Consider the following 26,858-nt stretch of genomic DNA (forward strand, 5'->3'; position numbering starts at 1 on the left):
CTGGAAATTGAGGAGGAAGAAACTCAGTTATCCAGACATGATCAAATGTATGAGGCTCTGGGGAAAAAGAAAGCAAGGGTTTTTCCTATACATAAGGTGCTTTCTGACCTTGTCCTTAAGGAGTGGTCTGAACCAGACAAGAAGGTTTTCTTTCTTAAATCCCTTAAGAGAAGGTTCCCTTTTGATGAGAGCCCAGAGGCGGTCTGGAATAAAAATCCAAAACTAGACGCCCCTCTGTCCAAAATCTCAAAGCAGGCTGATCTGGCCTTTGAGGATATGGGCCACCTGAAAGATCCCATGGACAGGAGAACAGACATCGTCTTAAAGAGGGCCTGGGATGCCTCTATGGCAGGCTTAAAACCAGCTCTAGCCACTTCCTGTGTAGCTAGAAACCTGGAGTTCTGGTTATCGCAACTACAAGAACACTTAAAGGCAGGCACTCCTAGGGGGGAGCTTTTGAAATCTTTCCCTATGCTTTTTAAGGCCACCAGTTTCATCTCTGACGCCTCCACGGACTCCGTTAAATTTACGGCTAAATCTGCAGCACTTTCAGTGGCAGCAAGGAGGTCAGTATGGATGAAAACCTGGGGGGGAGACACGGCGTCTAAAACCCGCCTGTGCAGCGTCCCTTTTACAGGAGACTTAGTCTTCGGGCCTGAATTAGACTCCGCCTTAGAAAGGACGGCGGACAAAAAGAAAACCTTTCCTGCAAAAAAGAAAAATTTTCAAAGAAAAATTTTTCGTCCCTTTAAGGAACCCTCTAAATCAGAGAAGAGTTCAACCCCCAAAAAACATTGGTCGGGACATAAAGGGAAAGGAAAAGGGGGCATACTGTTTAGCCGCCCCAATCAGGATCCCAAACCCCAGTGACGTCAGGGTTCCTGTGGGAGGAAGATTAAGCAAATTTCTTCCTCAATGGGAAGAGACAACCTCGAACGAGTTTGTCTTAAACATAATAAAAAGGGGTCATGCGCTGGAATTTCACAGCAACCCTCCTTCCAAGTTTCTGGTGACAAAGCTTCCAAGTCACTCAGAAAAGGCCAGGGCCTTACCTTTACTAATAGGGGAAATGGTAGATCAAGAAGTATTGACACCAGTCCCTATTCAGGAACAAGGGGACGGTTTTTACTCGCACATCTTTGTGGTAAGAAAACCGTCAGGGAGATTCAGACTAATTATGAACCTCCGTCCACTGAATCGCTCCATCCGTTACAAGAGATTTCGGATGGAGTCCATTTATTCCATAAAGAATCTCCTGCAGAAAGAGACATTTATGGCAACCCTGGACCTAAGGGATGCTTATCTGCACATTCCAATAAGGGAGGAATGCCAGAAATTTCTTCGAATGGCAGTGCAGATAGACACAAAGGTTTACCACTTTCAGTGCAGAGCACTTCCCTTCGGTCTATCATCCTCTCCGAGAATCTTTACCAAGGTTCTCGGAGAGGCTTTAGTTCCTCTGAGGCTTCAATCAGTCTCAATTATCCCCTACCTAGACGATCTGCTCCTAACAGCCCACTCAGAGAGTCGTCTTTCTCAGGACCTAGAATTGACTCAACTCAGTCTGAGTCGATTAGGGTGGATTGTCAGTCAGGAGAAATCCAAGACAACCCCAACACAGGAGATCCTGTATCTGGGGTACTGGATCAAGTCTGTAGATCAGAAAATTATACTGCCGGAAGAAAAGATTTTGAATCTGTGGCAGAGAATATCTTTTCTTCAATGCAGCCCCAAGTGTACGGTGAGGGAAGTAATGTCGGTCTTAGGTCTTATGACGGCAGCCATTCCAGCCGTACAATGGGCCAGGTTCCATCAAAGAGAACTTCAGGGTTTTCTGTTAGAACAATTAAAAGGCAGAGATCTGGAGGAGGAGGTATCGATCCCCTCAAGGGTAAAACGCTCCCTCTGGTGGTGGAAGGACAGGGAGAACCTAAACAAAGGGGTTCATTGGGTCCTTCCTATCACTTCAACACTAACAACGGATGCGAGCAGTTGGGGCTGGGGAGCCCACCTAGGCTCAAGCTGGGTCCAGGACAAGTGGACCCCGGAGGAGAAATGTTTCTCTTCCAATTGGAAAGAACTAACAGCAATCCTGAGAGCTGTTCTAGCTTTCCACCCCGCAATACAGGGTCACCATCTACAAGTCCGTTCAGACAATACGACGGCTGTAGCATACATAAACAAACAAGGAGGAACCAGAAGTCCTCGTTTGATGTTGGTAGCCAGACGCATTCTCCAGTGGGCAGAAGCCAATCTGGAATCCATTTCTGCAGTTCACCTGAAAGGGGAGCTGAACAACAAGGCGGACTTCTTGAGTCGACAGAGGATTTCGAACCAAGAATGGTCCTTACACCCAGAGGCATTCAATTTTTTCTCGCTAAACCCAGGAGATCAACCCCTGGCGGTAGATGCCTTGCAAACTCCATGGACTTTCAGTCTGGCGTATGCATTTCCCCCTCTTCATCTCATTCCGAGGGTCCTAGCAAGATTCCTCAAGGAAAAAACCTGTTTGATTCTAGTAGCACCTTTTTGGCCCAGGAGACCGTGGTTCACAACGTTGCTACAATTGACAGACTGTCCGCCTCTAAGACTTCCCTACAGACAGGACCTCCTGTCGCAGGGACCTCTTTACCATCCGCAGGTCGCCACACTGAAGCTGTCAGCGTGGTTACTGAGGAGGAAATCTTAAGGAGTAAGGGCCTGTCAGACGAGGTAATTGCGACCTTACTACAGAGTCGCAAACCAGTCACGAGAGCTATTTACAAAAAAGTCTGGAAAAAATTCAATAGCTGGCTGAATGGCCGGGACATAAATACGGCTAATATTCTACAGTTTTTACAGGAAGGTGTAAACAAGGGTTTAACCCTAAGTACTATTAAAGTACAGATAGCTGCCTTAAGTGTATACCTAGATGAACGCTTACAGGAAAATCCTTTTGTCGCTAGATTCTGTAAGGCAGTCGCTAGACGCAAGCCAGTCAGAATCACAAAAGTCCCATCCTGGGATTTAGCAGTTGTGCTAAAAGCTTTCTTGGGGTCACCCTTTGAGCCTATCTCAGAGGCCTCCCTAAGGCTTATTACCTTTAAGACAGTTCTCCTGGTGGCAATCACTTCAGCCCGTAGGGTCAGTGAAATCCAAGCACTTTCCATCAGGGAACCATTCCTACAGATCCTAGAAGACAGAGTCATTCTAAAGACAGACCCTGGGTTCTTACCAAAGGTAGCATCTAGCTTCCATAGGTCCCAAGATATTGTCCTCCCTTCATTTTGTCAAAATGCAGCAAATGAGAAAGAGGAACGTTTTCATTTATTGGATGTGAGGAGGTGTATTCTAGAATATCTTAAAATAACAAATCCATTCAGAATCTCAGACTCCCTTTTTGTCCTTTTTTCCGGACAGCGTAGGGGACAGAAAGCTTCAAAAGTAACCATAGCTAGATGGATTAGGCTAGCTATAGCAGAGGGGTATAAGGCCTTGAATAGAGATCCTCCTGAGGGTGTTAAAGCTCACTCAACAAGAGCGTTGTCTGCATCCTGGGCAGAAAGAGCTGGTGCCACCCCGGAGCAGGTATGTAAAGCAGCCACATGGTCAAGCTTTTCCACCTTTACAAGGCATTACCGACTGGACTTAATGTCTAGTCAGGATCAGGCCTTTGGGAGGAAAGTCCTCCAGGCCGTGGTCCCCCCCTAATCTGGTAAGTACTTGGGGATCCTCTCAAGGGCTGTCCTGGAAGAACACTTGGGAAAACTGGAGTTAGTACTTACCGGTAACTCCTTTTCCGGTGGTCTTCCAGGACAGCACGATCCCACCCTTTATTTGATTGTAGTGATGTACTAATGTTATTACCTGTTATGGTTTTATATGTTTTTCAGTTCCATCCTTCGGTTCTTGGTGAATGACTGACCAGGGACCTGAGGGACCGCCTTTTGAACTGTGGCAATGTGTTTCCTGTGTCGATGGGAGGAGCTCCATCTCTCAAGGGCTGTCCTGGAAGACCACCGGAAAAGGAGTTACCGGTAAGTACTAACTCCAGTTTTTTTTTTCATCCACTATCTTTTTCTAGTGTTTTTTGAGCTTATAAAAAAAAAAACGCTAGCATGCATGGAGCCTTCTGTTAAATTCTTCCTTTGCTAATGCAGGGCAAAGTAAAGGATCCCTTAGCTTCCTGTCCTCCCTAGCAGCATTTTGTTCATCTACTAAGACTGGGAAAAAGTCCTGTGTAAGCTCCAAATAGACTTGTAAGAGCTTACGCAGCACTCGTAATCTCCTTCCCTAGCCCCATGTGACAACACTGAGCCTATTGTGAGGCACCAGTGTTGTTGAATAAGAGCGACGAGTCATATGTTCACCTATACCTGGAAGTGCTGAGTATTTCCCTTCAGTCTGAACAGAACAACAGGTAAGCAACACAAAAGTTGTATTCATCCTGCTGGGTTAGGTGAGAGTTACAGCTGGCCATAGATAAATAGAATTTCAAATGATAATTCTTAGGAAAAGCCTTAGGCAAATGTGTACAAAAATTCTCAGAACATTTCTTTGTCGTTCAAAAGGGTTTATTTATTTATTTTATTTATTTATTTTTTTCAATTTTGGCATGAATGGACTTTGAATAAAACCCACATTCACTGTTAGAAGTTAATTTGTTCATGAAAAGTTTTCCAACCTGCTTCTTCGAATATTCTAATCCCTGCGTTGGAGCGCGGATTTGATCTACTAAGGATTAGAAAAATGAGACCCTTCTTTTCCGTTAGAATTTTCCTTTGAAATTCTTCCCATCTATGGCCAGTTTATAGGGATTTTTTACTGTGTGCTTCATGGGCTAAGAAGAAGTTCAATTTGAAACAGAGTGGGCACATTCACGAGCAATATGGCAATTTTAAAGATTGAGCACAACAGAAATGTTCTTCCCTCTTTAAAAAAAAATAAAAAAATGTATTGAATATTTTCAGTACAAAACAAAGTAGAGAAACCATATAGAGACTTGTGGGGGGGGGGGGGGGGGGGGTTGTTATTTATGAAAGGAAAATCCACTTTGCACTGCAAGTGCATTTGGAAGTGTAGTCGCTCTTAATCTAAAGAGTAGATCTAAAATGAGGGGAAGCTCTGCTGATTTTATCATCCAATCATGTGCAAGATAAAATGCTTTTTTATTTCCTTGCATGTCCCCCTCTGTTCTACAGCAGCTTTACTTCCAAGTGCACTTGTACTGCAAAGTGGATTTCCCTTTAGTAAATAACCCCCTTAGCGTTTACTACAGGAATTCACTGCACAAATGGTCACTGAGAAGATAAACACATTAGTAGGACTCTCAGGGGTCCCGCGATTCAGGTTGTTCCCTTTGAGAACCGCACCGATACGGTCCATGCATGTGACACTGTGGGCGCGCCCTCTGTATGCCGCAGGTCACGCGGACTCGATGTCTGCCGGCGATTGTGTATATGTATATCCATCTCTCTCTCTCTCTCTCTATCTATCTATCTATCTATCTATCTATCTATCTATCTATCTATCTATCTATCTATCTATCTATCTATCTATCTATCTATCTATCTATCTATCTATCTATCTATCTATCTATCTATCTATCTATCTCTATCTCACGGGCGGTCAGCTCCACGGGGGTCCGTGCATATGACGCGGTGCGGATCCTGCGGGTTTGATGTCCGACAGCGACTCGCGATCCTGGTACACAGAGACAGAATGGGGATCTGCCTATGTAAATAAGGTAGGTATCCATTCTGACAGGAGACATCATAGAGATCTGCTGTTCCCAGTGATCGGGAACAGTGATCTATGTGGTGTTCCTTTGAGCCCAGCCCCCACACAATTAGAACACTCCAAGGGAACACAGTTAACACAATTGATAGCTCCCTAGTGTTAATCCCTTCCCTGCCAGTGTCATTGATGCATTGATCAGTGCATTATTTTAGCACTGATCAATGTAGTAATTTCACTGGACACCAAAAAGGGTCACTTAGGGTCTGATTTGTCCACGGCAATGTCGCAGTCCCTCTAAAAATCACAGATCGCATAGAAAAAAAGTCCATAAATCTTTTCCATAGTTTGTAGACACAATAACTTTTTTGTGCAAATCAATCAATATACACCTATTGCATTATTTATTTTTATTTTTTTGGGGGGTATTTATTATAGCAAAAAGTAAAAAATATTGGTTTGTTTTCAAAATTGTCGCAAAAAAACAAAACAATGGCCAGATTATTAAGGGGGTAAAACCTTCCGGGGCTGAAGTGTTAATTGAATAACCTGAAGTTAGAAGCTGATTGGCTACCATGCACAGCTGCACCAGATTTTGACTCAAGTTTTAGTAAATCCAACCCCATAAGGTTGACCTGGGTTTGAGTGGGCAGGGGTAAATATCCAAATTATCCTGTGGGGGTGAGATTAGGAGAAGGGGAGACGGGTTAGTTGCTGAGAGGGGATAGCCTCTGGGATAATGGATTATCTGGATCGATTTATATGAGCTCTGACCACGTCAAGCACGTTAGCCAGCAATTTAGCTGGCTAAGTAGAGCTATATCGGTCATATTTGTTATTTAGTCGGCTGTCAACTCTTCCATTTGCTGCAGATGGGCGACTTTGGTAGCCCATTATTTGATGGAAGTGGGAGGTTAGATCTCCAATGTCTAGTTCTTGCCACTCTGGCAGCTAAAAGAAAAACCGAGAAGGCCTTTCTTAACCACTTCAGCCCTGGAAGGATTTTACCCCCTAAATGACCAGGCCATTTTTTATGATCCGGCACTGCGTTACTTTAACTGACAATTTCGCAGTTGTGCGATGCTGTCCCCAAATAAAATTTATGTTCCCCCCCCCCCCACACACACAAATAGGGCTTTTGTTTGTGGTATTTGATGACTTTTGCAATTTATTTTTTGCACTATAAACAAACAAAAAAAAAAAAAAAACACCAATAAAAAAAAAAATATATATATTTGTTTTCTGCTATAATACATTATCAAAAATAAAAAATTGAATTTCTTCATCAGTTTAGGCCAGTATGTATTCTGCTACATATTTTTGGTAAAAAAAAAATCACAATAAGCGTATATTGATTGGTTTGCGCAAAAGTTATAGTGTTTACAAATTAGGGGATAGATTTATGGCCTTTTTATTTAAATAAATAAAAAAAAAAAAAATATATATATCTTTTGTTTGTTTTTACTGGTAATGGTGGTGATCAGCTCCCTTTTTTATTTTTGGGGACTGCTACATTGCGGCAGACAAATCCTGATACTAAGTGATCAGTCCTAAAATAAAATAAAAAAGCACTGACCCAGTATAAATTACACCGACAGGGAAGGGGTTAACACAAGGGGCAATCAAAGGGTTAACTGTGTTCCCTGCAAGTGTTTTCTAACTGTGGGGGCGGGGGGGGGGTGGACTGACAGGAAGAAGAGAGATCCCTGTCCCTGCTTACAAGGAACAGAAGATCTCTGTGTATTTCCCTGTCAGAACGGGGACCTGCCTTGTTACATAGGCAGATTCCCCCCCCCCCCCCCCCCCCATTCTGCTGCTCTGTGGAGTGATCGCAGATGGCCGGTGGACCTGCTGATTGGTTCCCCCTCTGTGCAGCGGGCAGATGCGTGCCCGCAGTATCTATTGCATGAAAGTATGCCTCAGTATAAATGCGGTGAGCGGTCTTCAAGTGGTTAAAGTGACATTAGTCAACAATTTTTATTCTCCCCTGCTCTGTGCAATGGTTTTGCACAGAGCAGGTCAGATCCTCCTCTTCTTGGGTCCCTTGCTGGTACTCCTGGCCCCTGCTCAGTGCTCCAACAGCAAGCAGCTTGCTATGGGGGCACCCAAGCTGTACTGCTGCTGCTCTGCGTGTCTATTCAGAGACGGAGCTTGGCTTCTCCTCTCCTCTCCAGCGGAAGCCAATGGCTCCCACTGATGTGTCTCAGCCAATGAGGAGGGAGAGTCCCGGACAGCCAAGGCTCTCGTGCAACATCACTGGATTGAGATGGGGCTCAGGTAAGTATTAGGGGGGCTGCTGCACACAGCTTTTTTATCCTAATGCATAGAATGCATTAAGATAAAACCCTGCCTTTAGAACCACTTTAATGCTTGAAGTTAAGCCCGGAAGAAAGAAGGGGGTGATTTCTGTTGTCCCAAAGACGCAAACGATAGTCACCAGTTCATATATTGTAAGGATCTGCATCAGGAAGGGTGAGATTAGAGACTGGGACCACCAGATGTTTAGCATGTTGCCACTCTTTCATGCAGTGCCAACCGGGGTGGTGGCTGAGGGGAACATTTTTCATAAGCAGGTAGGGTATTTCAACATGCTTTATACTTAAAATGCATTCATAGGAAAGCAGAAGGAAGTTAGAAAGTTGTTGGCAATAATTAAAGCAGAATAAAAGATTTTCCCAAACAGATGGTTGTATTAATTATGATGCTTCTTTGTAAATGGAGAGACCAGAACTGCTTTCCAGCTTTGGAATTTAATGTCTTTCATTTTAAGACAACGGGGAAAAAAAAGTCCTTTACTTACCATTTATAATTGTATGAAAATGAGAAATATACCTTTTTATATTACCTTGCTACTCACTCTGACAACTCTTACTAATTACTATTGTTTGTCTTCTCTCTAGTAAACGTGACATCTCGTTGATCAATTTCACTATTCATGAGATTCACTGTCACCGTAATATCCGTATATGTGAGGTATGCAAAGAGCCAGTTCCTAGCATTGACATGGAGGAGCACATGAACACTGAACATGTCCAGGTAATGACCAAATACTTGCATTCTTGTAGTATGCCAGCCCCCTTTCCTCTACTTGTGGTTATATTTTAACCTCTACTAGGCTGTTAATGCAGTCTGTGGCTTCAGGGGGATATCTACTACCCTGTTTGTTGTGGTTAACACTGTCACTTGAACAATTTAAAATGGTATTGTTGGCTTAGGCTTATAATGATATTGTGCACAAGGGAAAGTTTGTTGTCCTGATGGTTGTCAAAGGTGTGTGTGTGTGTGTTTGGTGTTTTTTTTTTTTTTTTTTTTTTTTTTAATTAGCTTCTCCCTTCCTATTATTATGTTCAAATAATTTTAAGGGGATACAGGCAACGATAAAACATGAGAGGTTCTAACCATTCCCCACTCTGTCTAAATCTAAAATAAAAAAAAGTTTTGTCTTAATAAGCCAATTAAAGTCATGTGCACACGCTGCTGGCCATGCACGATCACTATTTGGAACTTACAAGGGAATTGATTTGTTTGGATTGTGTTACGTTCTCAGCCTGAACTTTACAATTTTATGTAAGTGCGCTACTTTTATTAAATCTGATGCAGAGACAGTATTGTATGTGGAGTCTTTTGTTTTATATACACTCCAGCACTGAGGTTTCACAATAATACGTCCTGATCTCTTGTGAACCTTTTGGTGTATGCCATCCAAGGCTACTGGAAATGAACGTCCAGACTTCCTTCTCAGTGGATCACAGTGCTTTGTGACCTTCCTGAGTAAAGGTGCTCACTGGCTTTTTGGTAAGCCTCCAATTTTGTGTGGTGATGGGTATCATGCAGCCAGGTGTCTGATTGTCATTCCCAATACTCTTTACTTCTAAGGGACTCTTCTTGATGGAATTCAGCTTTATGAGTACTTTTTCTATTGGCACGCTATTGCATTATTTCACAAGTGATGTAATATTGCATATATGTTTTTTTAGACTTTATTCACAATGTGTATGTAATATATAAATATAACACACACTGAATAAAGTCTAAAAAAAACATATATGCAATATTACATCACTTGTGAAATAATGCAATAGCGTGCAAACAGAAGAAGTTCTTATAAAGCTGAATTCCATCAATAAGAATCCCATAGAGGTAAAGAGTATTGGAAATGACGATCGGACACCTGGCAGCGTGATGCCCATCACCACAAAAAAATTGAATAGCTAAATGCACACATACTGGAACAATAAATGTGCTTTTCTTTTTTTTTTTTTTTTTTACATAAGTTGAACTTGGCCTTTTAATGTATAGAGCTAGGCGATGGGATTGTGTTAAGATAACACATAGATGAGATGAAACTTTCACACCATATGTACATAAAAACTGATGGGGGGGGGAAAAGCGCAGGTTTGATTTGCATAGACTAATTTGGGCTTGTTCACACCATATGCAGAGACTTGTATTTTTAATTTAGGTCTCTAAGGGCCGAAAGAAAACAAATGTTTTCTATGTGCTCTGTTCTTCACCGTAACACTGCTGTCATGTGAGTTTTTTTTTTTTTTTTCTGCACAGAAATATGCAACCTAAATTCTCTACAAGAAAACAAAACCTATTTTTTTTTTTCTGTGCCCTGCCCCCTCCACAGTGTGGGTGTCATGTGATATTGTTTTGTTTTCTTTTATTGCAGAAAAGTGCGCACATTGTACAGATGTAAAGAAAAAAAAATGTTGTGGTGTGAACGGGGCACATAGGGAACCTTTTTGTTTTCTTTCTGCCCATGCAAATTAACTTTCATCTCTGAATATAGTGTGAATGTCCAGAGTCTGGATTGGCTGAGCAACGTCAGCCGACAGCGGTCTTTAGCCTGTTTTAGCTGAATATGGGTCACAGGAGTGCAATTATATCTGCACTTCTGTGACTCAGAATAGAAGTATGGCAGAAAAAAAAAAAAAATTTTGACCTTGCTTATCTCTTAAGACATTGCACCGCTGGTGATAATAGAGTATTGCCGGATGACAATTGCAGACAGACAATAAGGCAGAGGCAAATCCAAGTACCAGTGAAGGAGAAGAGAAGATACATGAATGCATAATCTGGTGCCGTGTTAAAGGATAAGTGTACCTTTTAAAAATAAAATGTGTATTTTTTGCAAATAAAAATTGTGTTTACATTTATTTATTTTTTTCGGGTGCCTGTGAGGCGTGGCACCAGCGATCAGAAGATTGCAGGTGCATCGTCAGGCTTTTGCAGACAAAGGTACACTGTCTGCCCGTACCTCCGATATGGGCAGTCACTGAAGTCCTAGAAGCTTAACGGACTACAGGAGCACTCGCTAGCACCCTCGCAGTTAATTGAGAACTACAAGCCATCAATGTGCAATGGTTGATGGTACTTGCAGGCATTCATTCAGAGCTGTGAATGAACGACTCGGTTGTGTGGGTGGTGCCCTGCACAGCCTTGTCATTTTCATATTGTGACAGCGAAGATCCCCACCCACTGTCGCAAGGAGGCGGCAGATCGGCGGGAGAAGGGGACAATGCACAACATGGTACATGGTAAATACGAGTGTAACGTGTTGAAAAAAAGAAAAAGTATCCTTTTAATCTGCTCTGTCACACATAGAAATAATCACTGCAGATGCCATTGCCCTCCTTTAGTTCATTTTCATCCAACCTTTTACCATACTGGCCACCTTTTCACACCTCCTGTCTCTCTCACAACTGCCTGCAACAAAATTTTCCATAGGGCGCTTCATCAGAGGATGCAATCTTGTTTTTTGTATTAATAAAAACAGGCTTTTGAGCTTGCCTCATGATCAAGGTGTGACGGACCCAACCAGGACAGAGGCTTTTGGAGGGGACTAGGGGCAAGCCCTCTACCAATTGTTTATGGCCCATGGAGGTGACTGGGGATATTTTCTGCTCCCTCCGGTCAGACCATGGTGAAGAGCTCAGTTTAGCCTCTGATCCCACGGAGAGAGCAGATCGTTCTAATAGACAACACCTTAATTATAGCTTGGATTCATTTTCTGAATAAAGACAATAAGGTTTCCCTTCGGCAGTGAATGTAAAGGTGTAATATTAACCACTTCAAAACTGGCCACTTATACACTTTCCTGCCCAGACCAATTTTCAGCTTTCAGCGCACTTTGACAATTGTGCGGTCATGCTACACTGTACCCAAACAAATTTTTTTATCATTTTTGTTCCCACAAATAGAGCTTTCTTTTGGTGGTATTTCATCACCTCTGGGTTTTGTAAATAAGAAGTAAGTTTTATCCTTCACTGATGGCCACTGATGGGTTGCACTGATAGGCGGCACTGTACACTAATAAATGATACTGATGGATGCCAAACAATGCTTGCCATTCACTGATGCCCATTGTGGGTAGTGGTGGCATTCCTTGTGGTCCTGTGTTGGCACCCTTGGGTGCGCTGATAATCGATCAGCACAGACCCCCCTGTTGTAGGAGCAGCCGATCAGCTCTCCTCTACTCGTGTCTGACAGACGCGAGTGAGGAAAAGCTGATCAGCGGTGATTGGACATGGCTGATCACATGGTAAAGAGTCTCGGTCAGAGACTCTTTGCCCAGATCGGTGTTGCGGGGTGTCAGACTGACACCCGCAACAACGATCGCCACGATGCGAGCCCCTGGGGGCATGCAGCAGCTTGAAATCCTGACTTGCATCACTAATGGGTACTGTTTGCTTGCACTGTAGGTGCTTTATTTAAATCGGGCACTGATTATTAGTGCCCTGAATTGCATACCTAGATGCCCTGTGAGTAGATGCCATTGATTGGCTATCCTCTTACTCTGTCGGGCATTTTATTCCCATAAACAAGCTCCCTTACATTTTTGCGCTTACTAAAAAAAAAACAGCATTGGGTAATGCCTAATGAGGAATCTTCTATAAATAGGCACTTATTGATAAAGACGGAATGACGCAACGTGTCTAGGAGTAACCACGAGCAGTCATCATTAACCACTTGCCGCCTGCCCACAGTCAAATGACTGCGGGGTGGTACGGCTCTTGTTCTGGGTGAATGTCATATGACGGCACCCAGCATGGACGATTGGCGAGCGGTGATCGCACCGCGTTGCTAGGTCGCAGTGCAATCACAGCCAGTCGCGTGTAAATATGGAGATGCTCGTAATCGGCGCTCCTCGCCTCACACTGACAGAGTGTTAGAAGAGGAGAACCGATCAGCGCCATCTAGCCATGTAATCAGGGCACTAATAATCAGTACAATAAAGTGCCAGCAATGTTCCCACCAGTGACAGAAAACAGTGCCAGCAATCAGTACCCATTAGTGATGCAAGTCACTGCTGCCCATTTGTGCCCACCAGTACCACCTATCAGTGCCCATAAGTGTGGCATATTTGTGCCACCTCATCAGTGCCACTGAATTGGTGCCCATAAGTGCTACCTCATCAGCGCCCATCAGTGAAGGAGAAAAAGCTACTTATTTACAAAATTCACTGACAAACTAAGAAGCTCCCTTCTTTTTCCTCCACCCCGCCCCCCCCCCTTTTTTTTTTTTTTTGCAAGGGATAAACCCAGTAGTGGTTAAATACCACCAAAAGAAAGCTCTGTGTGCAGAAAATTATAAAAAATGTCACATGGTTACAATGTAGCATGCCCGTGCAATTGTCATTCAAATTGTGAGAGCGCTGAAAGCTGAAACATGGCATGGGCAAGAAGGGGGTGTAAGTGCCCTGTATTGAGGTGGTTAAGTATTACCCAATGCTGGTTTGTAATTGTTTTTTAGTAAGTGCAAAATTGTAAGGGGGGCTTGTTTATGGGAATAAAATGCCTAACAGGATCACGCTATGGAGGTCTGTTTCCCTTTGTCATGAGATAATTAGACTGGTTGAAGATCCCAATCTTGAGTGACTTGATAAGGTGAAAGCGCGAGAGAGAGATCGATCATGCACATTTGGAGGGGAGCTGTATCGGGAGGTGTGGTGAAGGGTTTGTATATCTCTACACCTGTCATGTGGACAAAGCTTCATTCTGTCATATGGCGTAATCAGTTTGGCCTATTTGGAAACAATTTGTTTTGCACACTGCTTTTGCTTTTTTGATTATAATAACCTTTGATCATTTAAGGCATATGAGATCTTGTGTTTTTTTTTTTTTTTTTTTACAAATTTGTTGTCTAGCAAGGAGAAAAAGCATAGATACTTCGATATTTTTCACCAATCATGAGGAGAAAACACAGGGGTAGGCTGTACAGTGACTCCTTGTGCTAACCAATCGGCGGCTATCGCAGTGATCAGGTGATGGGGAACTGGGCCCTCTGGTTTCCAGTCTTTATCACTGACAGCTTGGTCTCTGTACTGGGAGCACGTTGTGCATCCGCTCTCAGCCCAATCACAGTGGCGCATGTATGCAGCCTACGGATAAGGAGCTGCTTCCACAAGACCACATATATGCGTACACTGGTCGGAAAAGGGTTAAGGAGCAAACATTTGATGGTGGCTTAACGCGCAGTATAAATTTGTTATGTACAATCTTGGCATAAAGGCGAATTTCAACATTGTTATTTGGGATTTTTGCAGGTGACTTGTAAATGTAAAATGGGCATGGAGAAGAATTTGTTGGAGGAGCATGAGGTCAGTAATTCTTTTATTCAGTAACTTTATGCATTTTCCTTCTCACATAGCACAATGTAAGGTGTGTGTGTGTGTGTTAGGTTAATGCTGTAAGGTAAGGGGGGGAGGTTGGACAAATGCTCTGGGGTGGGAGGGGGAGGGGTTGGATTAATGCTGTAAGGTGGGGGGGTGGTTGGATTAATGCTGTGAGGTGAGGGGGAGGGGTTGGATTAATGTTGTGGGGAGGGGGGTGTTGGATTAATGCTGTAAGGTGAGGTAATGGGGGGGGGGGTGAGGTGAGGTAATGGGGGGGGGGGGGGGGAGGTTAGATTAATGCTGTGAGGTGAGGTAATGGGGGGGGGGGGAGGTTAGATTAATGCTGTGAGCTAATGGGGGGGGGGATTGGATTAATGCTGGGGGGGGGTTGAATTAATGCTGTATGGTAAGGGGTGGGGGGGGAGAGGTTGGATTAATGCTGGGGGGTTGGGTTAATGCTGTAAGGTGAGGTAATATGGGGGGTTGGGGTTAATGCTGTAGTGTGAGTTAATGGGGGGGGGGGTTGGATTAATGCTGTAGTGTGAGTTAATGGGGGGGGTTGGATTAATGCTGTAGTGTGAGTTAATGGGGGGGGGGGGTTGGGTTAATGCTGTAGTGTGAGTTAATGGGGGGGGGGGGTTGGGTTAATGCTGTAGTGTGAGTTAATGGGGGGGGGGGTTGGGTTAATGCTGTAGTGTGAGTTAATGGGGGGGGGGGTTGGGTTAATGCTGTAGTGTGAGTTAATGGGGGGGGGGGGGGTTGGGTTAATGCTGTAGTGTGAGTTAATGGGGGGGCTGGGTTAATGCTGTAGTGAGAGTTAATGGGGGGGGGGGGCTGGGTTAATGCTGTAAGGTGAGGTAGGTAATGGGGGTTGGGTTAATGCTGTAAGGTGAGGTAATGGGGGGGGGGGGGGGGTTGGATTAATGCTGTGCAGTAAGGGGGGGGGGGGGGTTTGACTAATGCTGTGAGGTAAGGAGGAGTTGGATAAATGCTGTGTGGTAAGGGGTGGGGGGGGGGTTGGATTAATGCTGTGAGGTAAGGGTTGGGGGGGATTGGATTAATGCTGGGGGGGGTTGGATTAATGCTGTATGGTAAGGGGTGGGGGGGGAGGTTGGGTTAATGCTGTAAGGTGAGGTAATATGGGGGGGTTGGGGTTAATGCTGTAGGGTGAGTTAATGGGGAGGGGGTTGGGTTAATGCTGTAGGGTGAGTTAATGGGGAGGGGGGGGGGGGGTTGGGTTAATGCTGTAAGGTGAGGTAATGGGGGGGAAGGTTGGATTAATACTGTGAGGTAAGGGGGGATTGGATCAATGCTGTACAACATCGTAATGCAATGTTGTACGATTGCTGTTAGGTTGGGAAAGTGCTGCATGTTTACTGTTCCAACACCCAGGGAACCAGGAGCACATGCTGAGAAGTCACATTCACAATATTGCCTAAAGGTTTACAGTTTATCCAGTCAAACTAGAGATAAACTTTCCCTTTCTTCCTGGGAAACATGGGAAACAATGCTTTACCAGACAAAGTGAGGGGAAAACCAGCAACCAGGAAACTGACAACAATGAAAGGCTGACGAGTGCTAGAACCTTCCCCTACCTAACGTTAAAGAGTTTTGCTCTGATCTATGTTTGTTGTTGTAGAGTTTCTTCATTTCTATTTGGGGAAAATGTTCTCTTGGCTTAGAGACAGGAAAGGGAAATGTCTTTAGCAGAGCACCAGATAGAAGTAAAACTTGACGGCTACAAATTCTTTTCTACCTTGTGGTGACAGATGTTCTACAATCCAGTAAATCGTCTGTCACCACACATAGTGTGACTTCAGCCTTAACTCAGAGAGGACTAGGTGCCATGTGCAGCCATGGTCTACAATTTGTATTTATACCTTTTTGGGATCAAATAGATGGATGTAAGGAATCTCAGCATAGTTGGTGGTTATTATTATTGTTGTTGATGATAAAAATAATGGTGTATACAGTATCTCACAAAAGTGAATACTCTCCTCACATTTTTGTAAATATTTTATTATATCTTTTCATGTGACAACACTGAAGAAATGACACTTTGCTACAATGTAGTGAGTGCACAGCTTGTATAACAGTGTAAATTTGCTGTCCCCTCAAAATTACTCAACACACAGCCATTAATGTCTAAACCGTTGGCAACAAAAGTCAGTACACCCCTAAGTGAAAAATTTCAAAATTGGGCACATTAGCCATTTTCCCTCCCTGGTGTCATGTGACTCGTTAGTGTTACAAGGTTTCAGGTGTGAATGGGGAACAGCTGTGTTAAATTTGGTGTTATCGCTCTCACTTTCTCATACTGGTCACTGGAAGTTCAACATGGCACCTCTTGGCAAAGAACTCTCTGAAGATCTGAAAAAAAGAATTGTTGCTCTACATAAAGATGGCTTAGGCCAGGGCTTGACAAATTTGCTTGGAATCTAGGAGCCAGCTAAAAAAGTTAGGAGCCAGGTCGGTAACGGCGATCCGGACCTGTCCCTGGCCTGACATGGAGACGAGTGAGGGGAAGATGGCGCAGCCCCCCCCAACCCCCCCCACCTGTCTCCAAGTCATTGCCCATAGCTCTTAGGAGGGACATTTTATTTATTTTTATTTTTTTCAAATAACTTTTTTTTTTTTAAATTGCATTTTAGTGTAAATATGAGATCTGAGGTCTCTCTGACCCCAGATCTCATATTTAAGAGGACCTGTCATGCTTTTTTCTATTACAATGGATTTTTACATTCCTTGTAATAGGAATAAAAGTGACACAAATTATTATTTTTTTTTTTTTAAAAGAACAGTGAAAAAAAGAAAAATACATTTTAAACGCACCCTGTCCCGTATGAAAGCGGTGTTCAAACCACACATGTGAGGTATCGCCGTGATCGGTAGAGCAAAGAGCAATAATTTTAGACCTCCTCTGTAACTCAAAGTGCAACCTGTAGAATTTTTTTTTTTTTAAACGTCGCCTATGGAGATTTTAAAGGGTAAAAGTTTGTCGCCATTCCATGAGCGTGCACAATTTTGAAGCGTGACATGTTGGGTATCAACAAACGGTTTTCTTAAGACAAGCAGACTATGGACATGGACTACTGGAACCATGTTCTGTGGTCTGATGAGACCAAGATAAACATATTTGGTTCAGATGTTGTCAGGTGAGGAGTACAAAGACAAGTGTCTTGCCCACAGTCGAGCATGGTGGTGGGAGTGTCATGGTCTGGGGCTGCATGAGTGCTGCCGGCACTGGGGAGCTACAGTTCATTGACATCTAGTTGGATTATTCTGTGCTTACCATGCTAGTGATGTGATAAATATTATATGTGACAAAAAAAACAGTGAAATAAAATATGAAAAAATAAAATTGAAAATGTGAAATGCCTCTACTTCCAAGAATTAAATACTGAATTCACAAACCAAACGTATAAACAGAAATTGCGTGAAACGAAGCCTCTTACAATGTTAAATATTCATACAAAAACACATAACCATAAAGGTGAATTGTTCAAAGTAGATCAATTAGTGAATGTTAAATATTGTGGTGAATAAAGATCCCAAAACACACACAAAAAAAAAAAAAAAAAAAACTTTCAGTGATGTGATGAAATATCCACACATAACTTCTGATGCAGCACCTGGATATCTACGATGGCAACCGATAGGTACTTTATATCCCAGCGAAGAGAAAAAACAAAAGCCACAGGACCTCTTACTGGACAAGATGGACCCCAAATTATAGGGCTCAAAATTTCTCTTGATATGGACAGTGATCAGCTGTGATGTTCCAACTGTTAGCCACTCTCTTCCGTCAAAGACAACAAAATGATTAGTGACTTTCCAGTGAAATTTGCCTTATACTCCTCCAGTATATGTTAAAGATTCAGAAAAAGAAGGAACTTCATAGTGCAGTAAAAAGTGGTAGTTTGCTCCAAAGCACAGTGAATTAATACGATACAGACACAGCCACAAGCTTTCAAACTGCCAGCTGGTGTGTGTGGTGACGTCACAAGAATCTCTCTGAAACTGATATTTTGTAGATGGGCAACTCCTATCCTCATGTTCATTAGTGGTTCCAAATTAACTACTGCAGTAGGGAACAGACACAAAAGATACGCTCAGCATCTTTCCAAATAACTGTTCTCCTTTTTATTATGACGCATTTGAAGGTTTTTATACACATGATTACGTAGGTATCATATTAATATTACAATTGTATGTTTATGGTAACAAAGGGCGTTACATAGGCAGGCTCATTCTAATCAGGACTCAAAAGAATGCAAAACATGTACTCGAAACATTATTAGTGCCGTGTGCACAGTGAGGGCATTGTGCAATACATATAAAATAGAATCCAATTATATACAGAACCTACAAATTTCCATTACATCTCCAACTGACGCGTTTCCCCATAAAAAGCATCAATGGGGAACGCACCAGCTACCGGTTTGAAAGCTTGCGACCTTCCAGTGTTTTGACTGGAAGGTTGGAAAGTCACTAATCATTTTGTCAGCTGATCACTGTGCATATCAAGAGTTTGATCCCTATAATTTGGGGTCCATCTTGTCGGTAAGAGGTCATGTGGCTTTTGTTTTTTTCCTTCATTCGGATATAAAGTACTTATCAGTTGTCACCGTAGATATCCAGGTGCTGCATCAGAAGTTGTATTTGGATATTTCATTATCACTTCACTGAAAGGTGTGTTTGTTTTTTTTTTTTGGTCTGTTTTGGGATGTTCATTTAACACAATATTTAACATTCACTAATCGCAAAGTTTTGCACAATTTGTGTTTATTTAGATATATCCACCAGATCTGGGATGTCATCATGGAGGAGTGGAATAGGACTCCAGTGGCAACCTGTGAAGCTCTGGTGAACTCCATGCCCAAGAGAGTGCTGGAAATTAATAGTGACCACACAAAATATTGACTCTGGGCCCAATTTGGACATTTTCACTCAGGGGTGTACTCGCTTTTGTTGCCATTGTTTAGGCATTAATGGCTGTGTGAGTTATTTTAAGGGGACAGCAAATGTACACTGTTATACAAGCTGTACACTCACTACTTTACATTGTAGCAAAGTGTAATTTCTTCAATGTTGTCACATGAAAAGGTATAATAAAATATTTACAAAAATGTGAGGGGTGTACTCACTTTTGTGAGATACTAGTGTTTTTAGTTTAAGAGACAAAAAACGACACTATTGTATACCTGTCGGTAGTTAAGTTATTGATATGCTATACTGCAGTGGTTCTCGACCTCAGTCCTCAAGTACCCCCAACGGGTCATGTTTTGGGAAGTTCCCTTAGATAAAATAGCTCTTATCAATACCATGTCATTGATTTAAAGCAGCTGTGCAAAGTAAAGGAAAACCTAAAAACATTGCCCGTTGGGGTTACTTGAAGACTGAGGTTGAGAACCACTGCTATACTCCATTGTGGTGTAAAGCTTATGATAAAGCCAGTTATGCTTTGTTTCGGCCTTGGTTTCTTAACTTATATGCGTGTTAATGTTTGCACTTGTAGCCAGTGGAAACTCCCAGACATTCAGCAGTGAAACAGTTTCAAACAAAAAGTAAAAGTGAGAAGTCTAATGTTCTAGACAGAGAAAATTCTATGAAGCCAATCCTAGTTTGCTTTTGGAAACGAATACCCGCGCCTAGACTCCTGTCAAATTGGGAGCAGTGGCTGTGTCCCTATTAACATTAATGGGACTGCTTACACGTGAATGCACGGACACCTGTGCATCCCATACGGGTAAAGCATGGCCCTCGCATGGGTGTATGCTTAAAGTCTCCTTTGTTATTTTTCGAGGAAATTTTTTTTCTACTTCCCTGCCTTGTTGCTGTGGATTTGCACAGAGCAGCCTGGATCCTCCTCTTCTCAGGTCCCTCTTCTGTGATTCTGGCCCCTCCCTCCTGTTCAGTGCCCCCACAGCAAGCAGCTTGCTATGAGGGCACTTGAGCAGAGTCACAGCTCCCTGTGCCCATTCAGACACTGAGCCCTGACCTGGCCCCACCACCTCTCTCTCCTGATTGGCTAGCTAGCTGTCTGGCAGCAGCCAATGGCGCCGCTGCTGCGTCAGCCAATCAGGAAGGAAGAATCTCGGATGGCTGGACAATCATTGACATCGCTGGACAGAGGTGGGGCTCGGGAAAGTTTGCGGGGGGGAGGCTGCTGCACACATGCAATGCATTAAGATTCAAAAAAACCTGACCTTACAACCCCTTTTAACCTCTATTTTTATGGTGGTGACACCTGTTCATTGTGGTAAGGTGTGCTGCAGTGCCATATATTCTTTGACTCCCCAACTCTCCTGCACTGCAGCGCGCCTCAATGCATAGTATTGCACTACCATATGCTGCATTACAAAAAAAGTGCATGCACCTTTTTAGTATGTTAGGCAGCCCATTCAATTGAATTTACTGCCTTAAATCAGAACTAAACCCTCCTATCCTTTTCAGCCAAGGAAGCTCCTTTCTTAGCCCTTGTTTTGATCTGCATCGGCAATGATGCTTGTGTGGTTGAGAGCTCAAAAAAGTGAGACAAGAATTTGCTTTTGCAACCGTTAAATCGATTGGGTTTTAGTTCTGTTTTTAACACAATGCAGATTACAAATCGCTGCATTACAAAAATGTGTGCCCTTTTTTGGCACCCCTGAGATGGGCTGCTTTAAAGAAAATATGTACCTTCGGGAACATGTTCACTGTTCCATGTGTTTTTTAGCATGGAACATGTAACATAATCCTGATCCTACAGCTGCTCCGAGCCCTGTATGCCCTGTGACAGGAGACTGGGGATCTGCTCCCTGTACCTACTGTCACCATTTGAAAATAGCGAGGCTATGCAGGGCCCACACGACTGCCTCATTCATTCAAAGTTCTGTAAATGAATGAACTACAAGTATGGACGGCATTTGCGGCTGTCCGCTTGTAGTGCTCAGTGAACCACCAGGGCGCCTGTGAATGCTTCCTTTCTTACAATGCATGGGCAGACAGCTTACACTGACAGTCTGTGATCCCGTGATCTGCTGATTGAGGGTGCAATGCTTTCCAGGCTCCTACAAAAAATGTACTATTTTATGTACCTACAAAAAAAGTTGGTGGTTGTTAAAAAAAAAAAAAAAATATAGAGAGATATATAATATAATATAATATAATATATATATATATATATATATCTCCTATCATCTCTCTCTCTCTCTATCCACACATTTTTAGCGGTAGTAAACAAGACAATGGCATAATGTGCTAGTATGCATTGCATACTAGCACATTATGGAATACTTACCCTAGAACGGAGCCCTCCAGCGGATGTCATCGGCTGCATGTAGTGTGAATATCTCCTAAACTGTGCAAATTTAGGAGACAGTCACTGTACCTACAGGCAAGCCTTATTAAAAAAAGACAGTGTGAATTCAGCCTTACAGATTTCTAAAAATATTTTATATAAAATATTTGGCTTCCAGTCTTTGAAATTGTCATACTGCCTATGATGGAGAAATGCTTGCCGTCTTATGAGTAAATATGTGCTTGCCTTTCTGTTGCTGTTTTGTTTTCTAGAAATTGTCCATATTTGAGAGGATTTCAATTTAAAAAGTGGAGCCTCCATGATTGTGGGTAGTACCATAAAGAAAGTTCCTTGTCTAGCTAGGAATTGGAAACCGGGAATCTGAATTGATTCATTCCTGTGTAATGTCATGCGAAATCTTGAGTGTATATAAACTTCAACTTCCTAGAGTAGATAGGTTGATAGTAGATAGGTTGATTGAAGGGCTGATGTATCTAAACTGGAACAAAGAAAACTGGTCCAAAAATGCACGTAAGGAGATTCCTAGTTATTTTATCGGTGAACAAAAGAAAGGCAGTTAGTTGCTTCAGTTTTGATAAATCGGCCCTGCTTTTATATTAAATACATTTTAAACCATTAAGGTAACAGGAAAAAAAAACATACAATTATAGTTGGGTGCCAATCAGATGTAATTGTCTTATCCAGCTGTCATTTTCTGCTGACATCCTATCTGTTTTAGTTGATATGCGGCAATAGGGATGGCAATTCTTTTAAACTATTTGATAAAATAGATCAATTTATACTAAAAACTGTTCTACATGATTTTACTCTGATTTCATTTTGTAGCGCTCTTCTTGTCCCCTCCGCCTGGTCATATGCCAGTTTTGTGACCTAGAGCTGGCCTTTAATAAGCTTGGAGAGCATGAAGCGTATTGTGGAGCTCGGACGGAGCGATGTGAGAAATGTGGATCCAGTGTCATGACCAAAGACTTAAAGGACCATCCTGCTGTGTGCGGCAAAGTAACAGAACCAAAAAAGCCAGCCAGAGCACAGAGCGATAGGGATCCTGTCTATGAAGACGCTTGGTTTGACAGATTTCGATCTAGGAACACATTCACAGATGATATGTTTTCTCGAATTCCTAAACATGTGCCTGCAAGATTTTACGGGAATTCTGTTTTAACGCGATCTTTTAAGACCTCAAATGAGGAAGCTGAACGAAACAAGAGGAGAGAACAGAACAGAGGTCAGTTTCTTGGCTGTTAGAACCCATTGGCTTCTCATCAAATCTATTGACGTGAACCTTCAATTATGTGTTTGATTGCATGTGTACTGTATCTATTGCCTCAGCTCTGTCATAATTCATTATCAATGCTCATAGAAAACAAGCAAGGAAATGGAAGCATGGTAATGTTGATGGTGGTCTTGGGTAATTATTTACGTTCTGTCATCCTTGAATGTTTTCCAAAGGACGTCTTTAACCACATCAAAAATTACGCCTGTCCCTGAGACTACAGTACAGATTTTGAGGTACCAGTAATATGCAGTACACATTGTAATGCATTTCATCATTGTAAATGGGAACCCAACACTCCTCATTCAGTTACATTTTAGTGTTTTTGCTGCTAGTAATGCCGTAATGGAATCACTGACACGACAAAGTATACAGCAATGAACTGTAGAAAAGTCAGAATTCCTTATTGGTATACTTGTTTTAGCGGCTCCAAAATTTTGTAGTGTGATATCCAGGCAACAGCATTTCCATAAGGTGCGGTCACCAATGCAACCCCCCCTTTTTTTTTTTTTTTTTTCTTTCTTTTTTTTTTTTTCTTTTAAGTGTATGAAAATAGAATGGGGGAAAACAATATGGTACAGATACTCGTGTCAAAAACAACCAAGCCACTACCCCTTGTTTTAACCATACCTGAGCCACTCCTCTCCACATGAACCGCACACCTCCCGCCACCACTTTCCTTTCTCCCTCTTTGCACCACTGGTGGCTGGACCTCCCCACATGTCCCAATCCCTTATCGCCAAAAGAACTCCTTATGCACCTAATACATAGTTTATTTCCTTATTTTTCTGGGAGCATGGTAGTTCTAAATGCACCTACTGACCTTGTCTGGGATGCCTAGAGAAACCTGATGGGTATAAATGGATGCTCCAACCTTTTGTCTGAGGTGTCTAGAGAAACCTGATAGCTGTGAATGGATATCATGACCAATTGTCTTCCCTGCTTAGTGTTCTTAACTAGGGGTGGTCCAGAAGATTTTCCGAAGCCAGAGAAACCTGAACTCTTGTGAAGGGCCAAACTTATTCTGCTCCGTATTAATTTTGGACCTGTGTAGGTCCTTAAGCATGTAAACATATAGAAGACAAATGCCTACCACTAGGAATAATAGAACTGCTTATGAGATGGGTCTTTCAGATGGCGGGGTGGGGGTTGGTAAATATGGTCGGTTAGACTGCCCCCCCCCCCCCCCCCGGCTGCGCACCCCAACTGTTAACAGCTAAACAGGGATGTTAACATGCTGCTGCATTTTCAGCTTCGGCTGCAGAGTTTGATAAAGGGGCACTGCTTCTCAGTCTTGCCCATTGAGTTCAACCGCATGCTAAGCACGTGATTGCAGCACAGTAGTGCAGCATTATAGGGCTATAACACCTCCTCACTGCTTGTCCATTGCCCTCTGAATTTCACTTCGACTGGAAGGAGAGAGCCTGAGGTACAGTGGGGATTTCTGTAGATCCTCATCTGGAATGAAAAACAGGTGCACAGCTCCTCAGGTTTGCAGCATGCAAGCAATCGCACAGAAAAATTTGACCAGGTAGCAGAGTGGTGGGAGAGTGTTGAAACATCTCCTAGGTAGCACTCTCCCACCACGACAGCCTCCCCACTGTACTGATAAGCTCCACAGGCTCTCTTCTTGCAGTTCCTACACCTCTCCACATGGACATCTGTCAGTGTGTCTCTCTGAATCTGTCGGTTCCTCATAGTTCCTTTGCAGAACTGCCCAAGTTCAGTTAAATTTGATGACATTTATGGACTGCGGTCTTCAAGTCATTCCAGAAATTTACAATGTGGTTTAATCCTACGTTCACACCTATGTGTTTTGCGGTTTGCAGAAATGCACTACAGTCCATTTAACATGGTTTCCTAGGATACTAGTTCACATCTATGCGTTTTGTGGCCGGTATGTTTTTGGAAGGAGTCGCAGAACTTTTTTCCTGTGATTTGCGGCTAATAGACTTCAATGGAGCTGCATCGCAAACACAAGTGGTGCATTTTTAATTTTTGAAGTGTTTTCCGGTTCTTATTTTACCACTGTATATAGCTGGTTGCTAAGCAGGGGGCCGGGAAGCTGTCTGCGCCCCCCCAAAGCACCTTGCTGATGAAGACAAGGGCCTCTTTCTCGACAACACTAGCTGGTGGTTGTCCGGGTATGCGGGCGTGGGGTTTATTGAAATCTGGAAGCATCCCTTTAAAGAGGAAATGAACCCTCTTAAACAAAAAAACAAAAAAAAAAACCCTGCAAGAAAAAGGCATAATGAGCTAGTAGGCATAGCCTACTAGCTCATTATGTATTACTTACCTCAGAGCAAAGCCCCCGCAAGTGGTCCTCGTCGCTCCCCCTCTGGCCGCCGACATGTCGTCCTGCAGTTACTTCTGGGTATCGCGGGTCCGGTGCTGTGATTGGCCGGAGCCGCAATGACGTCACTCCCATGCATGCACATGGGAGCCCCGGTAATGGCACGGAGACTGCAGCAATGGCACATAGGTGCCATTGCTTCAGTTTTCCCCAGTGCGCATGTGCTGATGACAGGTCAGAGGGAAGGTAACTAGCCTCTTGAATGTCTGCCAAAAGGGGGGATTTGGCAAAAGCCAAGTTAATTTGGGATGAGGTTTTAAACGTTGCTGAAAAGCAAGAGTACGTTATGTCCTGTGGGTGAAGCCACCTCCAGGCCTCCCGGAAGTCGGCCACCTGAGCCCACATACCAAGATCAAAGTTAAAGGTAAGTTGGGGGAGTAGGTCTATCTAGTTACTGAGACAGTGTGGCATTAAAGTCTCCCATTAACAGGACATGCGCAGGGCAATGCGGAGCCAGCCTCTCATGCAACGTGTAAAGAACCTGTGTCTGGCTCAGGGGAGGCAGATAACTATTCACAATAACATATTTTTGTTAAACACAACACCACCATAATAAATTTTCCCTGGGGGTCTAAATGAACATCATGAGTTGCTCAAGGTATACGTTTAATAATCAGGATAGAGACCCCCATGAGTATGATGAGTAGGTCCTGTGGAGCGCCCTCTGTACCCAGGGTTTTTTCTGAGCCAGTACCTTACTACCAGTCAAATGAGTCTCTTGCAGCAGCACAATGTGAGTATTGTGCAGTTTTAAATATTGAAACAGTAATGACAGTTTTTATATTTGGAGTTAAGCCCCCTGACGTTCCATGAAAGAATGGTCAACAGCTCAGTATCTGAAGGAGCCATCATGGAACACCAGGGGGAGACGGGAGAAGGATAAACCTAGACAACCAGGGCTCATTAGTGGACCTGAAAGTGGCAAATGTAGACATTAGAGTTCGATTCCAGCAATACAGTTGTGCATCACATTTTATAGTTGGAGCATCAAAATAAAGAAATCCCTCTCCCCAGAACAAAGAACTCCCTACCCAGACATACAAACCTAGCTCAGAGGCCAAAAAAACAAAAAAGGGCCAGAGAGCTGTAAGAACCCATGCAGGGTTTAGTCCCAAAACTGAAACCTGCATGAGATCTTCAGGCCACGAGGACCCCTAGAAGCCAGCCCGCCGAGCCAGGAGAGGATGAAGCGGTTCCCGGGATATCCATCTTGGCACAAGAGGAGGGATCCAAGATGTGGGGAAGGTGATGAGGAGTAACAGGGGTCTCTGTGGTACTATGGTGGGTCCATGGTGCGCCGCTTCTGGTGCATAAGGGGGTGAAGATCAGGATACCAGGAACCGATGAGTAAGAGGTGGAGGTGAAGCAGTAGATAAGCACGGAGGGCTTACTCAAATCAACGGAGGCAAGCCAGGCAGCTGCTGCAGCAGGTATCTCGAAGTAACGAGTGGAGTCGCCATCAACCACCCGAAGCTTGCTGGGTTACAGGAGGCTGTATTTTAGGTTGCACTCCCTGAGGCGTTTTTCGTACCTGAGTGAAGGAGCGGCGTCATTGAATTTTGGGAGAATAATCAGGGTATAAGGAAATCCTAGA

General features: G+C 43.3%; 1 protein-coding gene across 2 annotated transcripts in view; it reads left to right on the forward strand.

The window, feature by feature from the left end:
* TRAFD1 (TRAF-type zinc finger domain containing 1) overlaps window positions 1-26,858 on the forward strand; it is a 61,397-nt gene that overhangs the window by 15,245 nt on the left and 19,294 nt on the right. For both annotated transcript variants that reach the window (XM_077462031.1, XM_077462032.1), the window contains 3 exons: window positions 8,616-8,751; window positions 14,267-14,320; window positions 22,464-22,863. In XM_077462031.1, coding sequence (XP_077318157.1) covers window positions 8,616-8,751; window positions 14,267-14,320; window positions 22,464-22,863 — 590 coding nt within the window. The remainder of the gene's footprint in view (window positions 1-8,615; window positions 8,752-14,266; window positions 14,321-22,463; window positions 22,864-26,858) is intronic.

Source organism: Lithobates pipiens, unplaced genomic scaffold, assembly GCF_037356315.1.
Source record: "Lithobates pipiens isolate NorthernLeopardFrog02 unplaced genomic scaffold, aLitPip1_a1.2 Scaffold_3, whole genome shotgun sequence".
Taxonomy (NCBI): domain Eukaryota; kingdom Metazoa; phylum Chordata; class Amphibia; order Anura; family Ranidae; genus Lithobates; species Lithobates pipiens.